The sequence below is a fragment of the Doryrhamphus excisus genome, chromosome 5 (assembly GCF_030265055.1).
Source record: "Doryrhamphus excisus isolate RoL2022-K1 chromosome 5, RoL_Dexc_1.0, whole genome shotgun sequence".
Taxonomy (NCBI): Eukaryota; Metazoa; Chordata; class Actinopteri; order Syngnathiformes; family Syngnathidae; genus Doryrhamphus; species Doryrhamphus excisus.
The window spans coordinates 25,110,695-25,128,233 of record NC_080470.1 but is presented as its reverse complement, the minus strand read 5'-3'; the positions used below and the strand labels follow the sequence as shown (position 1 = coordinate 25,128,233).

Below are 17,539 nucleotides of genomic sequence, written 5' to 3'. Positions count from 1 at the left end.
AATGACACATTTACAAATGCTACGAGATTCAGAAATTATTTACTAAAGCGATTGCAATTTAAACTAAAATTGTGATGTGTTTTCAGTTTCTGATGCCTTATCTCCATTCTTTTAAAGCTGCACCCCTTGAAGGAATGTAATACAACTGCATCGCCTAACGTCAACTCCCCACCCCTCCTGTGCTGGCAGGGTGTCCTCTCTGGTTAACATTGATGACGCAGAGGAGCAGCAGGAAGACCACCACCAGGTCATCTAAGACCCCCAAAAGCCCACACAGGGAGGGGTCTGCCTTCATTGAACTTGATGATGGCGAGGAGGAGGAGGAGGAGGAGGAGATGGAGACCACAGTACCAACACAGCACAGAGCCACCCTCAAGAAGAAGAGCCCTACGAGGACCCCGATGGTGCCCAAGCTGCGGACCATGAGCTGCAGGAGGACAGGTGCATCACACAGGTAGGCTCTTATCTGGATGGAAGGGGGAAATGTTGCAATTTATCGAAAATGTGATTTCACATTTTAGAGAAAAGCTCATGTTTTTAATTTTACTAATTATTTGCAGTGCATGAGAAAGTGGAAAGTGTTGCTGCCCTCTTGTGGCGTTAAGATTTTTTTTTAATATCAGGAGGTTATCAAATTGCTATTGCTAATATTTTTTGACCTGGTGCCAATGAGACAACACGGTGGTTATTTGCTTTTGTAGAGCACACCCATGGTGACTATCAGTGGTGAATTCAAATTTATTGAAGCATTCGTGGGCGGCACGGCGGTCTAGTGGTTAGCGCGCAGACCTCACAGCTAGGAGACCAGGGTTCAATCCCACTCTTTGCCATCTCTGTGTGGAGTTTGCATGTTCTCCCGTGCATGCGTGGGTTTCCTCCGGGTACTCCGGTTTCCTCCCACATTCCAAAAACATGCTAGGTTAATTAGCCACTCCAAATTGTCCATAGGTATGAATGTGAGTGTGAATGGTTGTTTGTCTATATGTGCCCTGTGATTGCCTGGCGACCAGTCCAGGGTGTACCCCGCCTCACGCCCGAAGACAGCTGGGATAGGCTCCAGCACCCCCCGCGACCCTCGTGAGGAAAAGCGGTAGAAAATGAATGAATGAATGAATGAATGAAGCATTCGTGTTCATGCACAATGTACACTTACCCGTCTAGGGGCGCCAGAATAACGTTTGTTGTAGTCTGTAATTTCCCCAAGAACGTCCTTGGACTGCTGATCTGATCGGGTGTCGTTGAACAGATGACATATAGCGCTGACCTGAGGAGTCATTTTTTTTATTCCAAATGTCCATATATAGTACTTTTTTGTACACTAGTTACACAAACATTATATATAATTAAGAGTACAGTACCTTTTGTCTACAAAGAGGACAGCTGATGGGGTCCAACCACATGCCGTGTCTCCAGTAGGTGATCAAACACGGAGCTGCAATTACATGGAACCATGTTTATTGGGTTTTTTATGGCAGATCCTCTGAGGTTTTATTTGGTTTTTAGAATGATGCGGTGGGGCTTGAAAATGTCGCTCTGGAAAAAAAAAATATGGCCGCTCTGAAAAAAGAGGTAAGTGGGCCATGTATTAGGTGTGTCACGTGCCATAAAAGGTGATGGAAAAGCACAGATGCTTTTTTTATATATTGTTATAATAAGTGTTACTTGCATATTTGGATTATAGATTGATTGCATAAAAGTATAAAATAAAATCCCAAATGATTCCTCCCCTAGCTAAATATTACACATTAGATTTGTTAAAAGGACAGTTATAAATCAGATCATTTTCCTAATGCACAAAAGGATCAATATTTCTTGACACCCTCTTCCTTGTCATTTCTATCCACCCCATTGATAACTCAAAATGTGTCTTAACTGTTACTGTTACTGGCTAAATGACATTTTTCCCTGAAAATAACGATGGCGAGGCAGGGCAGTGTTACCGTGGCAACTGTTAGTGATTAAAAAGATGGAACAGATGGTCTCTGTGGTGGTGTACATCAACAGACGTCACACTCTGTGTGTGTGTGTGTGTGTGTGTGTGTGTGTGTGTGTGTGTGTGTCTCCTACCACAGAATAAATGTCCACAGTTGGTCTGAACCGGGAAGCTGGCCGTCTGCAGGCACACTGGACAGTGGCGGTCTGGATGACTGGTTGATGGATAAAAGCGTGCAGACTCCTGCAGGAATGAATGCATTACAGCGTGCCAAGACGGCAATAAGATGTATGAAGCAACAACTAGATCAAAACTAAACACAATAAAAGGGAGTGTCTCAGCAGTTTTACAACCTCTTTGCTTGCAACCATGCTACTGTTAGCCTAAATTCATAATTCAATATGTCAAATATGCAAACCGAGGACGTGAGAAAGGCAATAGGTAGAAACAACAAATCCTCACCATCCTGGGCAGTGGGCAGTGGGCAGTGGCTGCTGGTGCAGGATAGGATAGGTAGAGTCTCGGGCCAGCGAGACCGGGTGACCCTGACCTGCTGGACCTTGAGAAGGAAGACGGTGTGATCTGCAATGTGACACCACACCAAGATAAACACATACACACAATGTTATCATACCTGCTGCTGGCTATGGCTGGACGTAATGTCTAGCTAAAGATCCTCTTTAGAACAGGAACGTGCTGCCTTTAAGGACATACAGTACATGTTAATCAAAGATGCTCTACATGACAAAAGTGCTCGGAATCATCTTCACAAATGCTGCTCATGAATTATCTATATGACAATAGCACTCTGCTGTTTTTAAGCACCTGCAAAAACGCAAGTCAAAGATCCTCTAAGTCAGGAGCGCTCTGCTGGTTTGTAGAATGTGCTACAGAAATACTAGCCGAAGGTCCTCAAGATGACAGGCACTCTGCTATTTTAGGACATTTAATGCAAAATGCTGGTTAAAGATCCTCTATATGATGACAGTGCCCTGCTGTTTTTAAAAACCTGCAAAAGATGTAGGTCAAAGATCCTATATATTACAGGAGTGCTCTGCTGTTTTGGGGAGTCTGGTGCAACAATGCTTGTCAAAAAACTCCTCTATGACAGGAGTGTGCCGCTGTTTTTAAGAATGTACTACATGAAACGCTAGTCAAAGATCCTCTATATTACAGGTGGACTTTTCTTCAGGAGGACTCGTCAAAGAATCTATATGACCGTAGCGCTCTGGTGTTTTTAGGAACTTGATGTAAAAATGCTTGTCAAGTTCCTCTTTATGACAGAGCACAGTTTTTAGGAATGCTGCTCCTGGTTTATATGACCATAGCATTCTGATGGTTTTTAGGAATCTGATGCAAAAATACTCGCATATATACAAATACATGCTCGTCAAATGGTGAGTGTTCTGTTCTACAGAAACATTATCTTAACGATATACCTCTATATTAATTATTTTAGAAATTGGATACAAAAAATGCTAGCTGTTTTGGGAATATAAAAGGTTCCACCTTTTTGAAGTGGAAGCCTGATCTGATATTTTATATTATCTATTTTATATTTTATATTATCTATATTAACAAACCACCTTCAGTTTCACAGCATCAATGTCCATATGATGTATGTAAATGTAAGCGGACAGGCGTCCTAAAATGGCACTGCGTGGCGTAAAGACACTCACCTGGGCTAGGAGACGGAGCAGTAGGTGTGCATGGAAAGAGGCTGGTGATGGCTTAAGGAAGTAAAAAGTCGGCATGTCCAGCATCATCTGATGAGAGCTGTGTGTTAATCATCAACCACTATCAGCTCCTCTCTCAGACACTCTTTGGTGCAGGCTCATCAATGGCACATAAACCTGCAACAGATTGGCTACAGTACAAAACCACTGTCAAAATGAGTATTCTCAGTGTGGGTCACATGACCGTACGGAGGCTTCTCACCAGATGTGATCCCTCCCACATAAAAGTGGGCTAGAGCTGACCTCAAGCTGGCAATAATTTACCCAAAGTAGACTGTGCCAACATTGAAACGCCAACACTTACCAAACTGTAGCCATCATAAAAGCTAATGTTTTTTTAAGTAACATTCTGAAGCTGTCTGAAGATTAGTACAATATGTATAATAAAACTAAAATCAAGTCAAACTACTCACCCTACTCACACATGACCAAGACAGGAAATGGAAAGGGAACAGCAAAGCACTTGCAGAGCGATACTGTCACCTAGTGGCCTTTTATTGGCATTGTTGCAATGAAAGCATATTTATTACAGTATTCATTTGTCTATGTACTGTAATAGCTTGTGTGTTATTTCACATAAACACTCCAATTACCGCCTTGATTCAATTGGCCACAGAGTCTACTATAGTTGCCGGGTGTCTGGTTTACAAAAGGAAATAACCGCCGGGGGGGTGAAACATTTGCATCGACTGCTGTGAATGCAGCTGCATGTGATGTATCATGAGTGGTCTGTTTTATCTACCTCTGCATGCTCTTTAAAATATTGGTGGCACTGCTCAGTTGTTGGTGTGAAAGCCATGCGTGTTAAATTACACTTTTGGTGCACTCATGAGCACCACTAATGCAGGCTGGGCAGTTTGAACCTTACCACTATTACAACATTGGTTCTATTTTCTGCTGTGTTGGCAAGATACTTATACGGCCATGCTTGCCCCTTTGCCATTACTGGTAGCCTTCTATGCTGACGTCACAGATACACCCAATTGGGCGATGTGACCTCCTCCACACGACCATGTCATGAATGGCGCTGCTAAATATTGACATGGCCGCCCTGCACCTCCTCATACCGCAGGTCATCTAAAAATAGCAGCAGCTCTGTGAGTGAGTCGGTGAGGGTCAGGGTCTGAGCAGAGATAAAAAGTGAGGCCATCATATTGTAGTGACGGTAAGTAGAGAGGCTCACCAGGATAAAGTCCACACTAGTGACAATGCACATTTAAGGAGGGTGTGCATGAGCCCTTCTTTTTATGAATAATGCATGGAAATGCTGCAGTGGAATATGTTACTAAGATCCTGGATGATTATTCCTTCTATTGTGCATAAAATAAGCAAAGTGACATACCCATAGAGGCCTTATCTAAATTCCTTTTTTCCTCACATTTATTGTATTTCTAAACTAATCTGCTAATAATATTCTCTATCTTTTGGGTGTATTTCTATTATAGACATCAGTCTTTTATAAGTTTTATACTGCAAATTATTTTCAAGGACTTTAATGGTTAAGTAAAACATTTAATTTTAATATTGTTTTAATTTTTTTTTGTAAATTACATATTTTATCCTAATTACTGCCATTTTTATATATTTTTTAAATGTTTTACATTTGTTACTATTAACTTAAGAGATCCATGCATCTTGCTTTATACGGTTTGAGTTTTACTCCATTACTGCAAATAATATTTAAACAATTTCCATAAAGTATAATTATTTTCCTGTTATATTTTTTTATTTGGTCTTTTTTCAGTTTATTTATTTATTTATTATCCATTATGAATATTGACAAACATACATTTTTTCAGTACCTGCACCATAATTATGAAAAAAAGTATTATTTTTATTTGACTTTTACTATATTCTTAATTCCCTACACATATGAATGTATAAACTTTACCCATGATGAGCATCAAAAGTGAACTATGAATGCGATCAAATCCAACAGACACTAAATGGAGGCGTTCTCAAGTCGCTCGTATCGCTCTCTGATTGCCTGTAAAAGCCGTCAATCTGGACGCATCTAAATCCTGATTGGATGCGTTGTTGGAGTAAACCAACCTCTCGACAGCAGGTGAGGTCAAACGGCTAAAGGAAAGGAGCGGAAGAGGCGTTTGTGGACAGTAGGAGAGACTATATTTAAGCTTTTTATTAGCCTAAGTGGAATAAATGGACGAGAGCAGCACGGCATTGGTTGAGAGCCTCATAATATGGGTGAGCTTTTGTTTATTATTGTTGAGTGTCCGCCACAAAAGCCGGTCGATTCCAACCGCACCTGTTTGGAGGTGCTCGAGCTGGTCGTCAGGAAACATTCAACATTTGGTAACATAATGGAACTAAATGGAACTAAAATAAAATCATAAAAGCCCACGTATAACAACGATTAATGAACTACAAGCAACAGCAACTATGTAGTTAAATTGTGATAATAACTGTTAGCATAACGAGGTACCGTGCTGCAGGCTAACATAAACGAAGGTTGCCAGGTTGACGCTGCAGCGACAAAACCCCCTCATTTTAGAACAGTAATCCTTTGAACCAGGATTTATTTATGCAGTCTTGTTTTGTAATTACGCAAATAACGTCGGCAAAAGCCACCACATGCTCCTCTATAAATACATATATGTGTAGTGAAGCTCTTGCCGGTGAACGACATACGACTTTTTTTTTCTACTGAAACCATTATTTCATTACCGGTTTGTTGATCAACAAGATGGGCTAAGTAGGGCAGGCTGTTTAATCCCGGTAAGAATTTAACAGCGGGTTTTAGTTTGAAGGTTACGCACAGTTTACTTGACATTATTTCTTGTTTTATTGGAGATTACTTTTTTACTCAACGTGTTACGTTATGTTATAGATTTACTTCATCTACACTCAATGAAGATAATGCTCCATTAACATTGTTGATAAAACATATTTAATCATTACCCGTGTTTTACTCTCCAGCTGCAGACCTTCAACACCGCTGCACGGTGCAGTACAGCAGAGGACCTGACCACCGGGGCCGCAATATCACAGGCTCTGCATCAAATGTAAGCAATAATAATAAACAATGTGTTTCAAGTGTAAAAAGAAGTTAATAGCTGGTTAATAAAAGTAAATGAAAACTACTGGCTGTCTGATAGATGTGATGAAGAGGTAAGAGGACACATGTGGCTAAAGACAACGCAAAACATTCACAGATTTGTTGTTTGCTCAACTGAGGTCTCAAGTGACTTCATGCATGTTGTTTTATGCAACTCTTTCACCCAAAAATGTGTCATCCCATTACAAATCATAATGCTTTTTAATGATGTTCCAACAACAATAGGTTAGAACAAGCAACGCTCATTAGCATTAAAGACACACAAAACTGTGTGTTCCCTAGAAGGGCTTACTAAAAGCACCTTAAAGGCTAGATAGAATAGAATAAAATAGAAACACAATATGGTAGGTTAACTATCAGTCCTGTGTTACACAGAGACCCATCTTGGTTCACTGATGGTTGGCTCACTCGCATCAAAACCGACGTCGAGGACAACTGGAGACTGAAGGTAGAGAGGGCAGTCTGTCTTCTTTGTGCTTTTATCATCTTTGGCCCCCTTTCTAGTGTGCTAAATCCCCCATGCTTGATTCCTGCACAACTCTCCTTCCAACTGTCCTCCTGCCTCCACCAGAGGGCGCTGCTGCACCCGTTTTAGCCTGCAATGTGAGCCTTTTGTACTGACTCCATTTCCATGTGTGTGTGTCTGCTGGATGTAACCCCAATTGCAGTGCGATTGTATATGGTTCCCTCCCTCACACCTTTCTTATCTCAAAGTGCGTAGCGACATGACTTCATTAAGCTTGTGTGTGTGTGATCTCAGCTCAACAACCTGAAGAAGATCCTGCAGATGGTGCTGGAGTACTACAATGAGGTATGTTCACAGGCACCTCTCTGTTGTTGTATGATGCGTTCATTGGGTTCATGTGGGCAGTGAGGCGTGCGCTGTGTTGTTGGCAAGAAGCACGAGAGCCCTGCCTAAAGAAAATAAGAGCATGCATTGTGGCCAGAGATAGGATCAAGTCTGGTATGCGTTAGAAGAAGAAGTTCTCTGGGGCTTCCACTCTGTGAGCTGAGCATGGACAAGACAAAGTCAAGTCTGGTCTTTTAGGTGTTGGTGCAGGGCCTCTCTGACTTCCCCCTGCCAGACGTGGCCCTGGTGGCAGAGCATTCATCCCCCGTTGAGCTGGGGAGGCTGCTGCAGCTCGTCCTGGGCTGCGCTGTCAAATGTGAGCGCAAACAAGGTACAGAGCTCGCAGTCCTTTCAGTCTAGCACCACGGACCCACAAGCAAACGGTTTGACTCTTGAATTATAAAGTGTCCTCCCTGTCGCCAGAGTACATTCAGATCATCATGACGCTGGAGGAGTCTGTGCAGCATGTTGTCATGGCGGCCATCCAGGAGGTCAGTGCCTCCCTCACACTATCATGTCCTCAAAGAACCCCTCAGGGAGTGATTGACGTTGGTGGAAGATCTGCAGATCACGACAATGGTGGTGACGTGTCTCCTTTTTCAGATCCTAAGTAAAGAGACCATGACCCCCTTTGGAGTGGAGCTGCCAGGGGACCAAGAACAGCAGGTCAGTGCTATTATTAGTAGCATGGCCATTATTATTGTAGTCTAGTACTAATTGGGGGGAAGGAGGTGGATCACATAACTGTAGGGCTGTACAATTCGGAAAAAAAAATAAAATATGAATCACAGTTTTCACAATGGGCATATTTTTGACATAGTTGCTAATGGTGTTCAATCATGATTTTTTAAACTGTGATTAATCTGATTAAAATTTGTAATCATTTGACAGCCCTTATTTAGACAAATCATATTTGACTTTTTCTAGAGAACATATATCATTGGTGAAACTTGTAGAGGAGGATTCTTTAAAGGGGACTTATTGTGCTTTTTCCACTTTTCTGACCCATAAATGTAGTTACAATGTTGTCTTCTCGTGTTAAAGGATGTTCTCCTCAGAAGTTTCAGTTAATGAGGTATGCGCATTTGGAAGTGAGCCCTGAAAGAAGTTTGAGATGGCTCAAAACGCTTGGTTTTAAAAGGTGTGGTAAAACTGCCCCTTTGTGATGTCACAGAGGGGCAGACTTCCTTATATGGTTCATAGCTAGGAAGCACTTGGCCAATCACAGCAGAGTGGGCATGCCCAGAGGCGGGCCATAGGTGGAATAAATTAAAACAGACGGTTTTGGCAGGAAGCACAAATCAAAGGAAATGGAATAGGTGCGGATTCTTGAAAGATCTGAAAGGTTTTCTGTACGTGTTATTGTATGTAGCTGCTCTATAGGACACCACAACTCAATACAAAGGGTCCCCTTTAAGAAGACCTTGGATGTGAGAGTACATTGGTGGAGTCCTAGCAGCTCATCCTGTGTGTGTGTGTGTGTGTGTGTGTGTGTGTGTGTGTGTGTGTGTGTTTGCAGCTGGGAAAGGCTTTGAAAGACCTGCATGAACTTTCAGCACAGAAGGAAGCACTATCCCAACGCTGCCAGGAGCTGGACCAACAGGTGAATGCACATTGCCTACACACACTTTGTGCCTGATTGGCAGCAGCTGGGGTACCAGAAGGTCAAAATAAGAGTCAGTAGCAACAGAAATAGTCTTTGGCACTGGGAGAGATTAGGCAAATCTTTAGGCAAGCAAACTTTCAGCAGAGAAGAAAGCACTATTCTCAACGCTGCCAGGAAAGCTAGGTGAAGCTCTGGGAAGGGCGGGAGTGTGCTGTGGCCTCGTAAAGTGGACCCTGCCTTGTCTGGCCTTCCCTGGCTACTGGGGGTGTGAGTCTGGGTCTCGGGTGCTTCGGCACACTTGCGCGGCTTGCTGCTCTCTGGCTGGGCTGGGGCTTCAATAGCCGCAGATGGCGCTGTGGGCGCCCGGGCTTGGTGGGTGCTTCTTATGGGAGCATTCCATGTGGCCTCACAATACTGAGGTAAATGATGGTTGGACATCGGGTGTCACGTTGACCACATGTTGGTAACATGTCTGTGGCACGAGGAAGAGAAAAAAAACTTATTGAATTGGTAACTGCTATGGCGTGGAGAAGGGGTAGGATTTAATAAGCTTTGCTTCTTCCTGCTCCTTTTCAGACATGTGTAGTAATGAGGTGTTGTGTGTATGTGTATATGTGTGTATATATATATATGTATGTAGATATGTGTGTATGTATATGTGTATACGTAAATATATATATATATATATATATATATATATATATATATATATATATATATATATATATATATAAAAATAGATATTGTAAGTGTATATGTGAGAAAGAATAATGTAACATAGTATGCATGTCTGAAATAAATGAAGAAAGAAAGAAAGGAGCAGGACCAACTGGTGAATGCTACTACACACACACACACACACTGGCCTCTGGGTCGGTATAAAGAGGAATTACGTAATTTGCCGTAATGCCTGGGTCCATTGTGTGGAGTTGCTGTGGCAGAAGGACTGTGAGTTTACAGTCTGGACTCCGCTGGCTCTTGTCCATGCCGAGCAGCCAGCCAGCCAGCCAGCCAGCCAGCCTGGGGGCCTGAGCGTTCTAATAAGGGCACGCTGCATTTAGCAGACAGGTACTGATCCAACTACTGTCTTCAACTGGACTCTTGACAGATGAATGTGTTGTGTTTGCCACGTGGCCCGACTCCGACCGCTGCCAGGTAAGTCCAGTGTGACCGTGCCCGTCAAGCCAAACTTAACCCCCCTTTTTTCCCTCAAAGCTGCTTGGAATGTTGATGCTAACTCAGCTAACAGGTGGCTCCATCGGGATGTTGTGTGTCTTTTTCTCTGTGACAGCTTTTTTTGAAAAATGGATCTCATAACACACCTGTGAACTTCTCACTGAAGCCACGCAGCACATCAATGATGCTAAACTTTTTTTTTTTTCTTACTGTCGTTTGCTACTTTTATTTATTTGTCCAAATTCCAAGAATGGAGCATGACTGCTTTAATGACTTTCAGTGAGGTTCAAAGAATGTTGTAAACATGCTTGTGCCTGTTTACATAGGATATTTCAAGGTCAGGAAAGTAACCTAGTAGGGTCCAAAGTCATTTGGTTATGTGGGCTAACTAACATTGTCTATGCATGGATTAACTGCACTCTGTGTATGAACCGCTGCACTCAACCATTTACCAATATGACCAACTGTCTCATCCGCTTCACACACGTAATCTTCTCGGACAGGTGGCCGTTCTCCAAGAAGAACGAAACAGTCTATTGGCAGAGAACGATGTCCTAACCGACCGAGCCAATCAGCTGGATACCTTCGATGACCCAAACACGCCCTCGGGCAGGAAGTACACTCAATTACAGCAGCAGTTTGAGGTGCTGCAGGAGGAGAGCTTCCGGTTGGTTTGAAATCTTCTTTAGATGACACCACCTTAGCGGGGAAACGAACCAACCAAGACAACGTTGTTTTTTTTTAAGGCTGGAGGCTGCAAAGGACGACTACCGGATCCACTGTGAAGAACTAGAGAAGCAGCTGGTGGAGGTTCAGCACCGCAACGACGACCTTACCAGCCTGGCGGAGGAATCCCGAGCCCTCAAAGACGAGCTGGACGTTCTGAGGTTTGGTTTTTTGATGCTTCACATCGGGTTCAGATGCAGCAAAGGGTGGGACTGGGCTAAATATGTTGCAGGGTGGTGGTCTGTGGCAGGACCACCGTGGTCTGCTCAGCTGATTCATGAGAGATGGTTCGTTTGTTGCACCCGCGGCAGCTCATTTGAGCTGTGTGCATTTTGTCCCATGCTCCTTAGGAGCTGTTCGGACCGAGTGGTAATGCTGGAGACTTCGGTGGAAACCTACAAGCGAAAGCTGGAGAACCTGGGGGACCTGAAGAGGCAGATGAAGCTGCTGGAAGAAAATAACATGATCTACATGCAGAACACCGTCAGCTTGGAGGAGGAGCTACGCAAGGCCAACGCCGCCCGTGCACAGCTGGAGACGTACAAGCGACAGGTATTGTCTGGTGGGATGCATTGTGAGTCGCCTACAGCCACACGTGTCATGTGCTCCCTGCCAGGTGCAAGAGCTCCACAGGAAATTGTCAGATGAGACGAGGCGAGCAGATAACCAGGCCTTTGAGATGAAGAAGTTGGAGGAGAGGCATGAGCTGGTGATGAAGGAGAAGGAGGTGAGACATGCCGAGGGCCGCATGCATAAAAATGGGATAATGCATTTTGCATATTAAAGATGCTAAAACAAATCTAATGAAGGTCACAGTATACTAAAGTATTTCCACAACACAAACATTTTAGCTTTGTGTTATAGGAGGCAAAATAGTGTAATATCTCAATTTGATCACATGCCGAGGACCAATACAAAATAAGCTGCAGGCCAAAAAATGCCCCCAACACGCGTATATTAATTATCTTTCTTAACCGCCAGCGCATCATCATCGAGAGAGATTCTCTGAAGGAGATCAATGAGGAGCTTCGATGCACCCAAGCACAGCAGCACCAGCTCTCCCAAGCAGGTCATGTCACTGCAGGCATGTTGCTTGTCCATCACCCTGCATGTTCTCACACCCACGCTCTCTATGCAGGCATGCTCCCATCCAGCAGCCCCAGCCACGACAACCTGGCAGCCGAGTTAATCCCCATGGAACACAGGTAGACACCCTCACTCACAATCTTCAACCACTCTTCTGCATCCTCGTGTGTGTAACCGCTGACTTAATTTGTGGCAAGAGAGAAGTTCATCAGGCTTCAGCACGAGAACAAGATGCTGAGAGTGCAGCAGGAGGAGTTTGAGAGGGAAAAGATCGCCTCTCTGCAGGTTCAGCTGGAGGAAGCTCACAAGACCCACAGCGAGTTGGGGACAGAGAACAGGTCAGTGGGCTCCTTGCTGTGTTGGCTCTCATTGGTCACTTTAAAGTACTGCTCCAGTGGAACCAGTTTATGTTGATGCCCTTCAGACTGGCTATCTGATGTCACCCTAAGCCAGGGGTCGGGAACCTTTTTGGCTAAGAGAGCCATGAAGGCAGATATTTTAAAATGTGTATCTGTGAGAGCCATATACATTTTGAATGCAATAAAATGTGTGCATTTTTATGTAAGACCAACAGTTTTAGATATAATGGGCTCTAATTACGTAGACCAGGCACACTACCCCACGCCAAGGGGGTGTGGCCAGCACACTTTCGTGAGCAGCGCAGTGTCTAATAATAAATCAAATACTTGCTGCCATTAATGCAACTTCTGCTGCTGCATGGTTTTGAACCGTATTCAGTACACGTATTTCATTCTTTTGGCCATCTTCACCAGAAGGTTTGGTTCTGCAGCTTTAGCTATTTGACTAAAGGAGGAAAGTTTACATTTACATGTTTTTTTGACATCTCAATGACCGAGGTAGACTACAGCATTACCCAGTAATAATCTACTTTTGGTGTTTGACCTGGAAAATATCATCAGGAAAGATAGATATGGTTGGCCGTATTGCAGCAGAATATAGATGGACGACTTAAAATTCATAAGAAAGTTGTTGATTTTGAATATTATTTTTAACAGTCATTTGTGTGATGGTTTACTTTCAAATGTTAGCAAAAATGCATTTTTATTGTGGTAAGAAATGCTTGAGAGCCAGATACAGTCATCAAAAGAGCCCTACCTGGCTCCTGAGCCATAGGTTCCCTACCTCTGCCCTAAGCGGTTGTCGACATAACCACAATTACGTATTTGTGACACATAAAGACATTGATTTCTCACCCTTTGGCAGTTTGACATAGTTTTCCTCCATGTATATTTCTATTTAGATTCCTGGGTTTATCATCTGATATTTAATACGTTGTGGTCATTTTATTTAAGGTTTTGGGTGATTGGCCGATCCTTCCATACTGTATGATTCTTACTTATCCAGCAAAGGTTTCCAAGTCTACATTTCACCAGATATTACATGGGTATAATTCAACATGTGGCTAAATAAAAGCATTAACGTCTTGATTTTCATTCTTCCTGCATATGTTCTCTCCAGGTTGAGTCGAGAGCGAATCGGCGAGCTGCAGCAGCAGGTTGAGGACCTTCAGAAGGCCCTGCAGGGTCAGGCAGTGAAGCCCGATGATGTGAGTGTGACAACGCCCAGAGGGGCGGTCCCACAGAGAGAGATCATGTTGTTACTGTGCTGGAACTCATCTTAGTATTAATACTATGAAACTTGACCTTAACCTGGATCTACTTGATTTTCAGTCCAACCTAAAGCGGAAACTCGACGCTCACATGTAAGTGTCAGTCACTGTCAGGATGGAAATTGGAAGTCAGACTGGGTTTTCTTCAAGCTGAGCAGCCGTGTTTCTTCCCTCAGGGTCCAGCTCAACGAGGCTCAGGATGAAATCATGAAGAAGAAAGAACTGCTGGAAGACCTCCAGCCTGACAACACTCAAACCTGTAAGTGTGACGCCGACGCCACCACCACCACCATGACCACAAGCAGTCAAACGCTTCCGCTAACAAGTTCAATTTGTTTTTTTTGGAAGCACTGAAGTTGGATGAGCTAATGGCCGCTCTGAAAAAGAAGGACGACGACATGAGGGCCATGGAAGAGAGGTACAAGATGTACCTGGAGAAAGCTCGCAATGTGGGTCCTTTTGGAACTTTTAAGTGATGTTGACACTTGCACGCAAGACTAGTTCACGCACTGTTGGTGTTCTATTTATGCATAAATTGTCCCAAAATGGTGCGCATGGGCATGAAATGCTCCCACGCAACTTATTTACACATTGTTAAGTGTGGCACCATGTTTACTCCTGACTCTGGGCACACCCTCAGGACACCACTCCGAGCTGATGACAGCCCGAGGTGGTTTCTTTGGCTCTTACATGTCAGAGATGTAGTTTGCTGCAAGACCATGAAAAGACTTGTACAAGGCAGAGCTGTTTTAAAGTCTATTTTAAAACGGAGCGACAGGAAGCCAGTGCAGAGATCTGAGTACTGGACTCTAATATGGTCGTAGTTCCTGGTTCTAGTCAGGTCTCGAGCTGCAGCATCCTGAATGTACTGCAGGTGTGTTACAGCTGGTTTAGAGAGCTGGGTGGGAAGGCTGTTAAGAGGCATGGATTAGTACTGTTTACATCTAGTGTACAGCAACAGTGCCCTCGAGGTGCATTGTTCCTGCATGGGTATGCATTGGGTATGCAGTTGTCACCAACATTTCCCGCATCCATGAGGCAGCGGTGGCTTTATTTGGTATATCCAGCAAAGGACTTAGAAGTTGAACTCCAAAGAAGCTCATGCGGAAAATAAGGTAAATTTATATTATCTTGCAGAACGCTGACAGAGTAGGAAGGAGGCAGAAACTAGAAAACAGGAGGCATGAACAGTGTGACGAGGTCGTTTTGTGCATTTTTCATCACTTATTACCAGAAATGAATAAGGAATATCCAAGAGACTACAGAAATTACATGAGAATTCAACCCCAAAAGTTAACCCATTCATGTGAATGAGGCATGCCTTGATGTGCACCGCATGCATTTAGGCATAGGTTGCAGTGGACTCATGACTAGTTAGCGGAAACATATACTACATATACTACTACTTCACACCTGTTTACCACCAAATTACTAATTGGTACACCAAGTTGTGTACCACTGCGAGGACAAAATGCGTGCAAATATAAACATCGCTCTAGTCCTCCTTTATGGTCCAGATATGTGAGCCTCTTCCCCGTCCCTGCTTGTAGGTTATCAGAGCCCTGGACCCAAAACTGAATCCTGCCACCGCTGAGATCCAGGCTCTGAAGAACCAGCTGGCGGACAGGGACAAACAGATCCTCAACCTGGAGGTAATTCTACTTTTTGTCGTATTTGACATGCTGTGAATGTCACAGGGGTGCCTGAAGAATCCACAATGCCTAACTTTACTTCCTCTTTGCTAAATTCATATCCATGAATTATTATTATTATTATATATCAGTGTTTGGTGTCCTCGTTAAATATTTACAATTTTTCCTGCTAGCGCCAGTGTGAGCAGGCCCGACTGCGAGAGTACGAGGAGAAGCTGATAGTCTCTGCCTGGTACAACAAGGTAAGGTCAAAGATGTGATTCTGAAGCCGCCGCCCCACATTTGCCCCCACGCAGCGTTACGAAGAAACACGATGTCTCCTCAGAGTCTGAACTTTCAGAAGCTGGCCATCGAGTCACGTCTCGGAGGCCGCACCGCCTCCGCGCTGTCCCCCGGCCAATCCTTCTTGTCCCAACAGCGCCAGGTTTCCAGCGCCCCCCGTCGGGCGCTCTCTATCAGTGTGCCGAGCACCGCCTCCAAGTAGAGCTGCTCAGAGCCATGTGCCTCCCCTTTAGAGTAGCTCAGGGACTGATCATACACTCAAGTGACCTTAAACACATCGCACCGGCCGGGGGGGAGCACAGGCGGTAGGGACAGTCTGGAAGTTTACCTGGCTGAGCCGACATCAGCAGGTGACTTACACGCCCCAAGTGTGCACATCAGGAATATTTCACACGCTGCCAGCAGACCCAACAGAACTTTGTCAAGCCCTCATAATATACTTCATGTGATTCTAATCATGTCATGTGTTGTTGTGTGTAGGACTTACTGTACTCTACTATCATGACGGCTGATACATTTGGTGCTGGCCACCACTGCTTACATGCACTAGTAAGTTGCTTTAAAAAGTTCATCAGGGAAGCTGTAAGTTGAAGGCTGTGTCTCAAATGGAAGAGTACACTTACATATGTACGTGTGCATCTCAATGCATTCTAATTTATTTCAGTTTAATCTATACATTTACTGATGATTTATAGATTGCAGCTCATAAATCCTACAATCAGAATCTCAAATATGCAAAAAAAAATAGATTTTGCACAATATTGACATTATTTGAGAGACGTGTGAGAGTTTTGACATTTGCTATCCCAAATCCATTGACAGTTGTTGCACACGTCACGATATTTATCTTCTCTCTTTTTCTGTAATGAATTGCAACCACTCGAGTCATGCGGCGTTGCCAAGATGTCCATGCTTCGAGTGTGGGAATTCAGACAAACCCCATGTCTAACAATCAGAAGCTTAAAGAAATTTGACATCAGTGGGTACAAATGGTATTAGCTGCAATAATGTTGACACCAGCTTGTGATGTCCCACGCCAGTGGAGTAAATCGTACTTTAAATTGTTGTGGCGCTGTGTGTTTTTCAGGTTACATGATGTTATTCTTGTAGGGTTGGGTTAGTTGTTTTGGTTGCAGAGGCCATGTTGTGTCAGATGTTCATAATCAGCATAATGTGTATTGTTTGGTAACACTCCTCTCTTTGCAGTGCACTTAAAGGCATTCATAGAATTATTACTGTTAAGATCAGGTAGCACAGCACACTGTATGTAATGGAAAAAAATATATTAATATGCTATGGAATTTGTTTTAAAGCAAAATGACTAATAAATATTTTTTCCAAAGCTTTTGTAAAGTACATTTTGTAACGGAAGGTAGGTAATCTTACTACTTTTTCATCTCGTGTAGGAAATTCAAGGCAGCATCCTTGATCAATTGTGAGTTTTTGCCAAAAAGATGGTTGAAAGAAGAAAGGGATGTTGAGGAGAAAAAATTGTAGGAAATAGAATGCCTGAAATAAATACAGAACTTTGCCAGTTTTTATTACCTTCGCAAAACAAAGGGGTCAGACAACACACAGTATGCATGGCGGTCTGTACGTGTCTGGACAAGAGCGGCACTCCATAGCATGCAAAATAATTCCATTACGAGCGAAAGGACACATCCTTGGTGCCACTCAGTCTACAGGGTAGATCAGGGGTCGGGAACCTTTTTGGCTAAGAGAGCCATGAAGGCCAGATATTTTAAAATGTGTATCTGTGAGAGCCATATACATTTTTTTAAACATT

The 17,539-nt window shown here is 43.5% G+C and overlaps 2 protein-coding genes across 4 annotated transcripts; one reads left to right on the top strand and one right to left on the bottom strand.

Moving 5' to 3' along the window:
* Positions 1-100: 100 nt before the first annotated feature.
* Positions 101-3,781, bottom strand: si:dkey-183n20.15 (RING-HC_RNF170 domain-containing protein). Its single transcript, XM_058073566.1, has 6 exons — positions 3,613-3,781; positions 2,396-2,515; positions 2,068-2,176; positions 1,359-1,432; positions 1,154-1,264; positions 101-466 (listed from the first exon to the last, which is right to left on the bottom strand). Exons 1-6 carry the CDS (start codon positions 3,697-3,699, stop codon positions 161-163), a joined length of 807 nt encoding a protein of 268 aa, XP_057929549.1. The 5' UTR covers positions 3,700-3,781; the 3' UTR covers positions 101-160.
* A 1,934-nt stretch (positions 3,782-5,715) lies between these two features.
* Positions 5,716-17,076, top strand: hook1 (hook microtubule-tethering protein 1). Of its 3 annotated transcripts, XM_058073565.1 has the most exons (23): positions 6,217-6,405; positions 6,607-6,692; positions 7,121-7,193; positions 7,317-7,348; positions 7,506-7,556; positions 7,794-7,926; positions 8,019-8,086; positions 8,199-8,261; positions 9,115-9,198; positions 10,881-11,044; positions 11,124-11,264; positions 11,454-11,655; positions 11,720-11,830; positions 12,085-12,172; positions 12,242-12,308; positions 12,387-12,527; positions 13,669-13,756; positions 13,881-13,912; positions 13,996-14,078; positions 14,168-14,268; positions 15,370-15,471; positions 15,645-15,713; positions 15,797-17,076. In XM_058073565.1, the coding sequence occupies exons 5-23, from the start codon at positions 7,533-7,535 to the stop codon at positions 15,953-15,955; spliced, it is 1,920 nt and encodes a 639-aa protein (XP_057929548.1). In that variant the 5' UTR covers positions 6,217-6,405; positions 6,607-6,692; positions 7,121-7,193; positions 7,317-7,348; positions 7,506-7,532; the 3' UTR covers positions 15,956-17,076. The 3 variants fall into 3 exon arrangements, with proteins under 3 accessions (XP_057929545.1, XP_057929548.1, XP_057929546.1); XM_058073562.1 differs by lacking the exons at positions 6,217-6,405; positions 7,317-7,348 and adding an exon at positions 5,716-5,874; XM_058073563.1 differs by lacking the exon at positions 7,317-7,348 and having other exon boundaries at positions 6,218-6,405.
* The last annotated feature ends 463 nt before the right edge of the window (positions 17,077-17,539 follow it).